Raw genomic sequence first — 12,594 nt, 5'->3', positions numbered from 1 at the left:
GTCTTGCTGCCTTATGATTAAAGACATTAGATATGCATGAAAAATCCGGAATGATATTCTAGGCATTGTGACCAGCCAATTTCAACATTTGGAATTCGAGGTAGAAAAAAAATGCCAATATTATAAGGTTTGTCGGATAGAAGAGTTGAGACATAGAAGCTACAATTCATTAAAATATTGTGATCAAAGATTTTCAAGGCCAGGATTGAGCATTTGGTATTAATACCTACTGGAAAGAATTATAAGCTACAAAAAAATCTGAGTTCCAGCCTCATACTTAGCGATAACTAGCTTATTTACCTTGGGTAGTCATAGTTGCTCATCTGAAAAATAAAATACAAACCCCTGGTCTAATTCCTTGGATTTTGGTAGGATACAAATGACATAGTTTGATCTTTCTGCATCTTGCATTTGAAACAGTACAGAATTTTAGAGCCAAAGGAACCTGAAAGATCAATCTATCCCATCCCAATTCAACCCAGTTGATATTTTTATTCTTGATTTCACAAAGATGTTACTGCTTAATAGTTGCTTTTAATGTAAAATTAACTCAGCAAGACCACTTCCCATGAATACTGCATGATTGAGAATTTTTGGGAAAAGTAGATAATTAAGAAGAATTATTTATAGCAGACTTTAAGGATAAGAAGTGATGGGAAAATCATGTTATATGCTTTCAAGTTTGCTTTCCTGAAGCAAAAGGAAACTTTTCTCTGCTATAAAAGTCAAGAAACTACAACACCTTTCTCCTACTGTTAATATATATAATCAACCCTGGGGTCTTTTTATAGGGCTTAAAATTGTGCAAGCAGTGTAAGATCCTCTGTAAGACTTTATGTGTCCCACATGTATATGGAGACAGAATCACATAATTTGGCTAAGAATTTAGACTTTTGCAGCTTTCACTGAGTGGGATCAGATTCTGTTCCTGAGAAAAGGGTGCCTCTGAAATGCCTAATCTGGCATTGGTCACAGAAGAATAATACTCAACCTTCTGCTGTCTTAGTGCTAACTCAGCTCAGGACCTTGAGATAAAGCAATGATTATAAAGCAGTGATTATAAATTTGCAATATAGGTGCCATAAATGTGAAGAACTATGATTTATAATTGATTAAATTTGCGGTTTTTAGAACTGTTCATGAAAATTAAAACTGGAAAAAATGATCAGTATATATAAAACAAAGTCCTCATTAAAATAGGTGATCAAGATTTAATTTAATTTAATTTATTTTTAGTCAATTTTTTTCAGCTTTACTGAGCTACAATTGACAAATAAAATAGTAAGATATTTAAAGTGTCATCATGGTGATTTGATATACATATACATTGTGAAAGGCTCCCCACCATCTAGTTAATTAACACATCCATCACCGCACATATTTACCTTATTTTTTGTTGGTGAGAACATTTAAGTTTAGATGATCCAGATTTTAAATGGCAAGAATGCAATGAATTAAAAATATGGTTTCCAATAACATGAATGCCTTATCAAATATATAATTTATATTCATATACTAAGTATATTAATACAGCAGTTCATAATAGATAAAACAGAAATATCAACTGGAACAAAATTTTTAAACAAATTTAAGGATGTGTGTTTTGTGTTTTCTTACCACCCATGTCAAGTTAAAACTAAGACAAAAGGTTGCTGCTCCTGCCTTTTTTTGCCATCTTGGCTTTTCTCCAGTTTTGAGTAGAAACTGGAAATATTGGCTACCTTTGGGATCGGTTTTTATAATTCCTTTTGGCCTCAACCTCATACCCTCTTGATTGACTGGAGTTTGCATTGTCTCTGTACCTACTGACCTCTGCCTCTGTTGGGCGGCATGGGTAGGTTTCCTGACAATGAAATGAGTTTCTCAAAATCAAAATCAAGGCTTCTAGAATTGAGCATATAGAATGTATTTTAAGTAATTAAACAAGACAGCTTTCTCAAGATTACCTGTTCTGTTTGAGATTTAGTAGTTGTCCAAAATCTGAAAATATATTGCCTTAAAAGAATGTCCCACCATTAATGAATTTAGTAGCTGTGCTGCCAAAACAGAAACTAGAATGCAGAAAGTGTTCAATAAATATTAGTGAGGAAATGGTCTTGTGCAAGATGTTTCACTTATGAATTAAAAAAAAAAAAAAAAAAGATGTTTCACTTAGATGAGCCTCAGTTTCTGTCCTTAACATTGGCATTCGACTGTCTTTCCTTGTGAACAAATGACAATATGTATTAAAGTATTTAGAAACATAACATACTATATGTTTCAAAAATTGTTTTTACTGTTGTTACTTTCAATTCATGGGAGGCAAAAGGTTGGTACTATAGTTTCTAATGAATTTTCTCCCTGCTGGAGTGTAAATGTTCTGGATTTTCAAAAACAATTCTGATTTCACATAGTCTGTCCTGTGGTTTGATCACAGAAACCATTAAAATATCTTGAAAGTGGAAACTGTATCTCCTGTCTGTCCCATAGCTGGCCCACCAGTCCTCTGTTGGATAATGTTCTAATTTGGAAAATACGGTCATAGGAGTCTAGCTCATAGTAATGACAGTATTCACATAAAACCCTAAGAAAAATATTGGTGATAGTTTAGGCAAGATTTTGTTCAGGCTGTGTTTTCTTTTTATATTTTTAATATTAGTATTTTGCATAGAGAAAGATGTTTAATAAGCATTAACTATGAAGATAATCTGTTTCAGAGAAATATGACCAAGATCTCTAAGGATCCTGCCACAAGGGTCACTGGCAGAGGAGACCCTAGGGTCCTGGCGCTCCTTCCTGCACCTACATCTGGACACCACACTCAGCCCTTGGCCGTGCAAGAAGCAGAAGCTGGTAATGGGATTTTGTTCCTACTATTCTTTGCATCATCCATAATCCCAGTTCCAGAGGGTTGTTTTGAGGATAAAAGGAAATCAAAGACGTGCACAGTTTTCATGAGTGAGCAAATGTGTGATATTACTCCTAAGTAATGTGTGTCCTCTCCCCAGGTTTCATTTTGTATTAGAAGACAGGGTTGCTTTAGGCCCTCTTATTTCCTATCTTTTCATGGTCTTCCCTCCATTCATAAGTGACTCTTATTATGAGGAGAATAATGAGAATTTTAGTAGAGCAGTCATGTTTTTATTTCCTGGCTTTGATGAGAAAGGGTTACACATAAGAGAACTGCCAAATCACTGAGACCTTTCCATTCAATTTATTGAAGCTTATTTCAACTCTTTTTAATAGAAATCTTTCTGAAGTGTATTAAGTGGTTTTCTGATGTATTCGTGGGTTTCTTGAGGTTGGGGGGCAGTGTTTTTATCTCCTCCTCTCCACCAACTGTCAAAGTGAATGGCACAGAGTTTGTGTTCCTTGAATATTGGATGAATTAATAATTTAACTTTTACTTTGTGACTTAGAGTTGTCAGTTCAAAAAGAATTGCACTGTGCTACAGCCCCTTGAGGTGTTCAGAGCTCGCTGAGGAACATGGGCTTATACTGTCTGTTTACTGGGATTTTGAACTAGGAACTGCCATACTCTTTATAAGCTGCAGTCCTTTTAGCACATTGCCCCCTTGCAACCTGCTCCTTCCCTCCGTGTACAAACCATACGTACTTTTTGTTTCCTGTCTGCTGTCTCCACTGTAACCTGGAAAAGAACTAAGAATTGCCAGAACAAATCATATGCACAGAGTCAATAACCTTAGTTTCCACATGTTTCTAATTCAGTAGGCATATTAACAGAGTCTTAGAGAATCTCTGCCTTTCCTAAGAAGTCAGTTGACAGTTATTTTTCTCATTGCCCATCCAGAAACCCTTTTTCCTTATCTCTAGGTGCTAGATAGTTGAGAATATCTTTTTGCCAATTAGTTAAACGCTAATTTACCAATTAGTAGGGTAATACTATCTTAATTTGTATCTTGCTTCCTACGTTTCAATGTCATTTTATGTCTGTTGTTATGTTTGGAATAACCTGAGAATTACTTTCTGATTTGTGAAATGCATAGAAGTGAGTTTTAAACATTATGTGGGAGGTCCAATTAATATGAAAGAAATTAATTTTGACTTAGGACAAATCAAACTATAAAAAGATGTACTTTTCTTTCTTTAATCTTTTTTCCCTAAAAACAAACACATTAACAAATTCGTAAGTTGGAAAGGGTTAAATAATCCAAAACATATAAAGTTCTTCATAATCCTACCACCAGAGAGTACCACTGTTAGTGGCGTGGTTATATTCTCCTAATATCTTATCATTTTTAAAACTCATTTAAATATTAATTATGAAATACTTGATACATGCAAAGAATATATGTAATGCACATGTAAGTTATGAACCTAACAACCAGGAACCCACTATTTGACTTAGGAAGTAGAACATCACCAGTACTGTTGAAGACCCCTGTGTGTTTCACCACAATTCCATCCCTGTAACTTCCCCACAATCTGAGGTAATAAATATTCTGATTTTAAAAAATCATCTTCTTGCTTTTCTTTGTTTTGACCAAATATAGGTATCCTCAGAAAGCTTTTGCTATATTTTGTTTGTCTTTTAACATTATAAAAATGGTTTAATACTTGTTTTAGTCTTTGTAACTTGTTTTTTTCCCACTTAATATCAAGCTTGTAAGATTTGTCTTTTTAATGCATATAGCTCTGGTTCATTCATTTTCATTGCTGTATAGTATTCCATTGTGTGAATATACTATAATTTACCTATTCTCTTATCAATGGGCATTTGCCTGGTTTCCAGGTTTACAAAACCATATCTTAAATGAAATATATAAATGCCATGTATGGTGATGCTTCATTAATCCTTTGATGCTCGTAAACTTAAATGGCACCATTTAAATGAAACTAAAAAGTCAAAAGAGAGCTAAGAATAATTTTTCTGGACTAATGTTTTTACATCAACATTTTGGATTTTGGCCTCTGAGCCTGTGCCAATTTGTATTCCTAGTTTATTATTATCAATTATATTAATAGTAATAATCAATTTCTGTATCATTTTTGAATATTACTTAAATTTTATAAACTCTATGTGTTACTAATAGCAATAGCTATTCCTTATTGTATAGTTGCTCCATGCCAGGTACTGTGCCAAACAATTTTTATACATTTATACCTCCTGACAGGTTTGAATCTTTTTTTCATTTGGAGATAATTTCAAGCTTACAAAAAAGTTGCAAAAATAAAGATAGTTGCAAAGAACACTCATATTCCCTTTACCTAGATACACCTATTGATAACATTTTATTCCATTTGTGCTCCTCTGTGTGTATGTGTCTCTGAACATTTCATTTTTTTCCTGAACCACTTGAGGATAAGTTATATACATTATTCCTTTTTACCCCAAAATACGTCAGTGTATATTTTCCCAAAATAAGGATTTTTCTTGTATACCTTAGTACAGTAAATTTAACATTAGATGAAAATGTGTTATACAATTATATCAGTCTACTGTTTGTATTCTAGTTTTGTCAATTGACCCAATAACGTCTTTACAGCATTTTTTTCCCCACAGTACAGAAATCTGTCTGGGGTCAGGTGTTATGTTTGTTTGTTTGTTTGTTTGTTTGTTTGTTTGTTTATTTATTTATTTATTTATTTATTTATTAACATCTTTATTGGAGTATAATTGCTTTACAATGGTGTGTTAGTTTCTGCTTTATAAAAGTGAATCAGCTATACATATACAGGTGTTATGTTTAGATGTCATGTCTCTTTAATCTCCTTTAATCTAGGATATTCCTCTCTTTGCCTTCTATGACATTGATGTTTTTGAGAGACATATTCTTTGCTCTCCCCAACACCCATCAACCCCTGGCTTTTAATAGAACCTTTTCCTTGTTTTGGGTTTATCTGATATTTCTTCATGATTTTGATTCGAGTTGTTTTCTTAGCTGGAACACTGCATAGGTGACGTGCTATCATACCTGGAGGTACGCAATGTCCGTTTGTCTTTTATTGGTGAGGTTCATTTGAGCACCTGGTCAAGGTGTTGTCCAGTTTCTTCACTGTATAATTACTGTGTTTTTACGCCATCACAACTAATAAGCAATCTGTGGGGAGACACTTTCAAGACCATAAGAATGTCCTTCTCCTCATTAAAACTTTCCGTTATGCTTAACAGTCATTGCTGAATCTTATCTGATCCGGTCTTTGCTCTGGCAGTTGCAAAAATTTTAATTTTTTCACTTCCAGACCTCCTTCTACTTTTACCACTTGGCGCTTGGTGTGTTGTATCATTGAGAATCCTCCTCTCTAGTTTGCCTGTGTAGTTACTATCTGTTTGTTTATTTTTCTATTTATCTGTCCGTCTACCTATCTACCAACTTACCTACCTATCCATCTATCCATCCATTTATCCCATTATCGTAGGATTATTGGTGTGACTCAAATTCCTATTTTTTCAATATTTTATAATTCATTACTATACTTAATTAGTGTTCAGATTGTCCCAGATTCAGCTAATGGAGCCCCTTCAAACTGGCTCCTATGTCCTTGTGACATGCCTGTGTTTTTGAGTAATTTCTTAATTTCTGGCATAGCAAAATATTCTAGTCTCATCTTGTATATACCCTAAGTACTGGAGTCAGCCATTTCTTGAAGATCCCTGGTTCCTTTTAGTGGGGAATTGTATTCAATACTACGATCTGAGCATTGGGTTTCATGGCAATTTTTAAAATAGATGGTATTATTCAATTTTACATATTAGAAAACTAAGTCTCAAGAGAGGTTAAGTAATACAACAGCTGGTAAATAGTGGAAACAGGATTTAAATTCAGCTCTTTCTCTTAAGCATCATGCTCTTTTCAGCTACACTGTAGCCTTTAGTCATGTCATCTGGTTTCCTTTCCTTCCTTCCTTCCTTCCCTTTTTAAGTCTAAATTGATACAAAAGTTTGCTATCATTTAATTTTTGCAGGTAAGAAAAAGATCCTTGAAATTAAAGATTCATGCGGTGGACACTGCTTCCAAGAACTTGAAAAGGCAAAGCAGGAATGTCAAGATCTGAAAAGAAAACTGGAGAAATGCTATAGGCATCTTCAGCATTTAGAAAGGAAGCACAAAGCTGTAGTGGAAAAAATCGGAGGTTAGCGTTTAAAGTAGCACTGCTACCAGTATAAATCTCTTTGATCCTTTTGAAATGTTCAAATGTGACATTGTAGTTAACGTAGGCGCTGATTCTCTTCAGGGATTATTATAAACTAATTTGGACCTTATTTTTACTAACCAAATTATTATTATTGAACTCAAGAGGAAAATTGGAGCTCTGATTAAAAGGTCACATTCCTTCTTTTTTTGATTGAATAGCTTCTGAGTGCTCAATATGTGTCAAGCAGCATTGTAGGCACTGGGGATACAACAATGAAGACAACAGACAAAATTCCACTTTTGATGCAGATGCACAGGACTCTGTTCTCTGCCTTCAAGGAGCTTACCATTAAGTGAGGAGAACTGAAAATAGATTAATAAATAATTGCAGCTCTGAGTATCTGGCAGTATGTTCGCGTAAACCTGGAAGAAAGGATGTTAATTAACTCTTCCTCCTATTAAAGTGAAGGAAGGCTTGACTAAGCCTTGAAAGATGAAGGTGTTTGCCAAAGAGAACAGCATTCTAGGCAGCGGGAAAAGACATGACCCAAGGCATATGGGTCTGATCTGGCCTCCTTTCCGTCCATTCTTCACAACACTGTCAGGAAATTATCTAAGAGGGATATCTTCTGCCATTTCCTATTGCCCTTTTGAAGAAGGGAGGCTATTGGGCTCATGAGGGTGCTCCCTCTTACCTTTCACTGTTGACTTGTACCCTGTGCTTCATATTCTTTACATTTGAAATATTTCAGATGCTTGAGCTGGTCAGGAATTTTCTTTTACTGCTGGAGCTTGAATACAATATTATCATTCTGTCCTACACTTTCCCCTCTCATTCTTGTTTTGGTCTAACTCTTCCTCATCCTTTAGGATTCAACTGAGAAGATACCTTATCTGCAGAGCCTTGATTTTCCCCAGTCTGGGTTAGACAGGCCGCTCCTGTGAGGCCCCAGAGCACTCCTCCTCAATTAACATTCTGCATTTCACTTTTTGGTTACTTGCCCACTATCTTTTTTAACCTATTAATTTCTTGAGAATAAGGAATTATCTTTGTTCTTCCTTAGAGTCATGGTGCCCGTTACATACCAGACAGTAATAAATGCTTGAATGAATGAAGGACTGAAGGCAAGGGTCTCAAATAACGTGTTTTCCAGAAAAGACCAGACAGATAGGTTCACTCTTTTTTTCTACATTCACCTCTGTCGCTTGCCTGGACAACAGTCATCTCTGCTTCCAGTCTCGCCCCTCCAATCCATTCTCCATCAGGCAGCGAGAGCGACCTTTTTTTTTTTTTTTTTTTTTGTCTTCTGGTGTCTGATTTATTCTGAGTGCACAATCAGTGTTGCTTTATTTCAGTTTCTGGTTTACTATTTGACACGCAGCTTAGATACAGGCTCTGTTAATGACATACTTCCTGAATCAACCTCTTTGAGATATTATTATTATTACAATTATTAGGATCTTTTCTATTCAAAAAACAAAACTGAAGACAACAGTTTAAAATCCCCAAAGACATTCTAGATGCATAAGTAATACATAAAGAGTCTACCAGTTGGAGAATTTCTGAAGGAATAGAGCGACCTTTTACAAAAGTAAATTGGATCGTCACACTGCCTTGTTTCAAGCCCTCAGTGACTTGTCTGGCCCTTGGTATGAAACACAAACACTTTAACAAAGAGTTTAAGAAGCCCTTCATGATCCCATGTCTGCCAGCCCCTCAGCCTGGTTCCCCGCCACTGCCCCTGCCCAGCCCTCTTATCCTCTAACAGAGCTGTGACAGGGGTTTCATTGTCTCTTTTCTCCGAGTCTCTTTGCATCTCTTCCTTTACCCCACCATCTGTCTTCCCATCGGGTCACATTGCCTGGCTAACCTTTACTCCTCAAAGCCCTGGCTCATGCCTTCCTCAGAGAGGCTTTCCTAACTACCCCAGACTTGGTCAGGTTCCTCCGTTACACATTACCCACAGCTCCTTTGAGTTTTATAACATTCATCAGCTTGCCATTATTTATTTATTTATTTATTGTTTTAACATCTTTATTGGAGTGTAATTGCTTTACAATGGTGTGTTAGTTTCTGCTTTATAACAAAGTGAATCAGTTATACATATACATATGTTCCCATATCTCTTCCCTCTTGCGTCTCCCTCCCTCCCACCCTCCCCATCCCACCCCCCTAGGTGGTCACAAAGCACCGAGCTGATCTCCCTGTGCTATGCGGCTGCTTCCCACTAGCTATCTATTTTACATTTGGTAGTGTATATATGTCCATGACACTCTCTCACCCTGTCACATCTCACCCTACCCCCTCCCCATATCCTCAAGTCCATTCTCTAGTAGGTCTGTGTCTTTATTCCCGTCTTGTCACTAGGTTCTTCATGGCCTTTTTTTTTTTTTTCCCTTAGATTCCATATATATGTGTTAGCATACTGTATTTGTTTTTCTCTTTCTGACTTACTTCACTCTTGCCATTATTTATTGTCTCTACTCTCCTTTGGAGTGTGATGGTGACAAGGATGAAGTCCTGTCCTAGCACTTAGCACAGTTCCTGGCACCCTAACGTGCTCGGTAAATCCTGCTGCCGAAGAGCGGCCACCTGCTCCCACCTACCGCTTGCTAAGTCTGCTAGAGATAGATAATAATTACTTTAAGGCAAGAAAGGGTTTTAGGAATTTTGAGATAAAAAGCAACACAGTTCCCGTGGTGATTGCTTAGGTCTTTAATAGAGGCCAGAGACTATGTGAGAGTAAATTTGTCCAACTGTGGATGTAGATACCGTGCGGCTATTGCAAATTTGATGAAAATCAAGAAAATCTGTTTTACATAATAAAAATGACAAGGGCAGTTGGATGTGATTATTCTTTATAAATAATAATATTTAGCACCATACATTGTGATCATACAGTAGTTATTCTACATAGTGCTTTTTGAGGCTGATAACTTTTGTAATTCGTGGACTTAGAAATAATCCAACAAAGTTGATAGTTAGCTCAAAACAGCAGGCTGATAAAAGGGGTCAGGGTCAGAATTTAAGTCATTTGATAGTTTGATTTCAGTGTTTGTCTTAATGTAAATCTATTAGTTGATAATATTTTTGTTATTGTGGTTGTGTTTTTGGTTCTTAAATTCCATTTTCCACTGTCATGGTAGCATTTATTGAAAAGTGATGGAGTAAGAGTGAGTGGTTTAGAAATATACAAGCTATATCCATCACTGGGGGAACAGATTGATTCATTCCCCAACTTATAGGGTGTGTTGAAAGGGTGGCATTGCAGGAAATATGGGGTGCCATGTTCATAGGTATTAAATGTTGATATTGCCAGGCCTTGTATAAGGTGCTGTGCATTTACTATATTATTTCCATTATAATCTTCAAGGTAAGTAATACTATCCCCACTTTACATATGAAGAAACTCAGGTTCAGAAAGATTAAGTAATTTGCCTAAGCTCATCCAGCTGGTGAGAAGAAAAGCTAGGATTTAAATCTGTGTCTCTCTGACTCTGAAATTCATGCTTTGTCCTCTGTACCACATGGACTCCATCAGTCTCCTCATCTTTTTAAAAGTTCAAAGAATTGAACATCTTACATTATTTCTGAAAATGGCACCTACTTAAGCTTAATATTTTTTAAATTTTGTATTGAGGTACTTGTTCAGTGATCATTTATATGAGCATAGACTGTATACCAGGGTCCATGAGGGACATGGAATTAGGAAACCTACTATGTTTCTAAATAAATCCTTTAGTCTAACTGGAAAACAAAACACGTGCATATAAAACAATTGGAAATTTATTCCAGGACAGTGTGTAACCCAGAACAAGATGAAAATGGAATATAGATTTAAAGTGCTGAGAAAATAGAACAGGGAGTGGTCAGATTAGGGTTTATCAGGGAATGAATGACCCAGGGAGCAACTGGAAATTTTTCAGTTGCTGGTAATTTAAGGGAAAGACCGAGAGAAAAAGAGATTAATTGACCAATATACTATAAACTTTCTTTTTTAGAAGAGAATAGTAAAGTTGTTGAAGAATTATTAGAAGAAAACAATGACATGAAGAATAAATTGGAAGAACTGAGAACACTTCGTAAAACACTACCACCAAGGTAGGCTTTTACTATTACAAAGAAATCGTTTATTTCTGAGTATCTTTGCTTTTTTTTTTTAATATCAGTCGTATCAATAATATCATACCAAGAATATCAGTTACTTTTATTGTTACATAGCAAAAAGTATAAAAAAGAAGATCTTCTAAAACCCTGTCCCTGGAAGATATCCTTTATTTAGTATATGTGCTGCCGAAGCGAGCACTTTACCCTTTATTTAAGCCCTTTTATACACACACAACATGTGCACATGTTTTAAAGATTGAGATTATTGTATAAGCTATTTTGTAACCTTTTGTTAATATTATAAGATAAACACTTCCCCCGTGTCATTGGATGTACTCCTATAATGTGCTTTTCAATAGCTGCATAGATTTTCATCATGTGGATTTATCATGATTTATTTAAGTAACTATAACACAAGTTGGTGGCATTTTTCTCCTAAATAATTATAATAAAGATCCTCATATGTGAATTTTTTTAGCACATCTTAGCTTATTTTATTGGAATATATATATATATTTTTTTTTTTTCAAGTTACGTTTTTCACTTACAATCTCTGTTTTTGCAATCTTTGGTTTGTTTTTAGGTCACTGTCAGAAGGGGCCATTGAACATTCTTGCCTGCCATGCAGTGGGGTGGCCTTGGAAGAACTCCGTGGGCAGTACATTAAAGCTGTAAAAAAAATTAAGCGTAAGTCCTTAAAGAGATTCCCAAGATTTTAAGGTGGTTTGGGTCTTTTTGGTAACTAGCAGTAGTAATTTTGGGGAATTTTCTGAACTACTTTGTTCTTACCTGCTTTTAGAAGAGATCACTGATAGCTTTTCTAAATTATGTAGATGATTTTACCCAAGTAAATTTGGAGTTTGCCCCCCAAATTTTGGAAGTGGCACAAGGATAGAGGTATTTTTATATTGTTAATTATCCTGGGGTTTTGTTTTTGGACACTAATATATATATATTTAAAGTATAATTGACATATACCACTATATTAGTTTCAGGTGTATAACATAATGGTTTGATATTTGTATGTGGTCACCACAATGTCTAGTTTCCCCATCACCATACGAAGTTACAAAACATACAATACAGTAGTAGTTCCCCCTTATCTGAGGATTTGCTCTTGTGGTTTTGGTTATCTGTGGTCAACTGCAGTCCGAAAACATTAAGTGGGAAATTCCGGAAATAAATAGTTAATCAGTGTTAAACTGCGGGCCATTCTGAGTAGCATGATGAAATCTCATGCCATCCTGCTACATCTGCATCCAGACGTGAATCATCTCTTTGTCCAGCATATCCTGCCTGTTAGTCAATTAGTAGCCACCTCGATTACCAGATCCACTGTCACTGTATCACAGAGCTTGTGTTTGTCACCCTTCTTTTACTTAATAAAGGCCTCAGAGTACAAGCGTAGTG

General features: G+C 35.7%; 1 protein-coding gene across 6 annotated transcripts in view; it reads left to right on the top strand.

Moving 5' to 3' along the window:
* The window catches only part of CEP152 (centrosomal protein 152), a 101,902-nt gene that overhangs the window by 75,879 nt on the left and 13,429 nt on the right, over positions 1 to 12,594 (top strand). For 5 of the 6 annotated variants that reach the window (XM_082387359.1, XM_082387356.1, XM_082387358.1 and 2 more), the window contains 4 exons: positions 2,697 to 2,832; positions 6,907 to 7,074; positions 11,079 to 11,178; positions 11,768 to 11,871. In XM_082387359.1, the coding sequence (XP_082243485.1) occupies positions 2,697 to 2,832; positions 6,907 to 7,074; positions 11,079 to 11,178; positions 11,768 to 11,871 (508 nt within the window). The remainder of the gene's footprint in view (positions 1 to 2,696; positions 2,833 to 6,906; positions 7,075 to 11,078; positions 11,179 to 11,767; positions 11,872 to 12,594) is intronic. The other variant, XM_082387357.1, reaches the window with a different exon arrangement.

The sequence above is a fragment of the Balaenoptera borealis genome (assembly GCF_965194805.1).
Source record: "Balaenoptera borealis genome assembly, chromosome: 3".
In the NCBI taxonomy this organism is placed as follows: Eukaryota; Metazoa; Chordata; class Mammalia; order Artiodactyla; family Balaenopteridae; genus Balaenoptera; species Balaenoptera borealis.
Note: the sequence above shows the minus strand (reverse complement) of the source record. Positions and strands in the feature narration are given on the sequence as shown.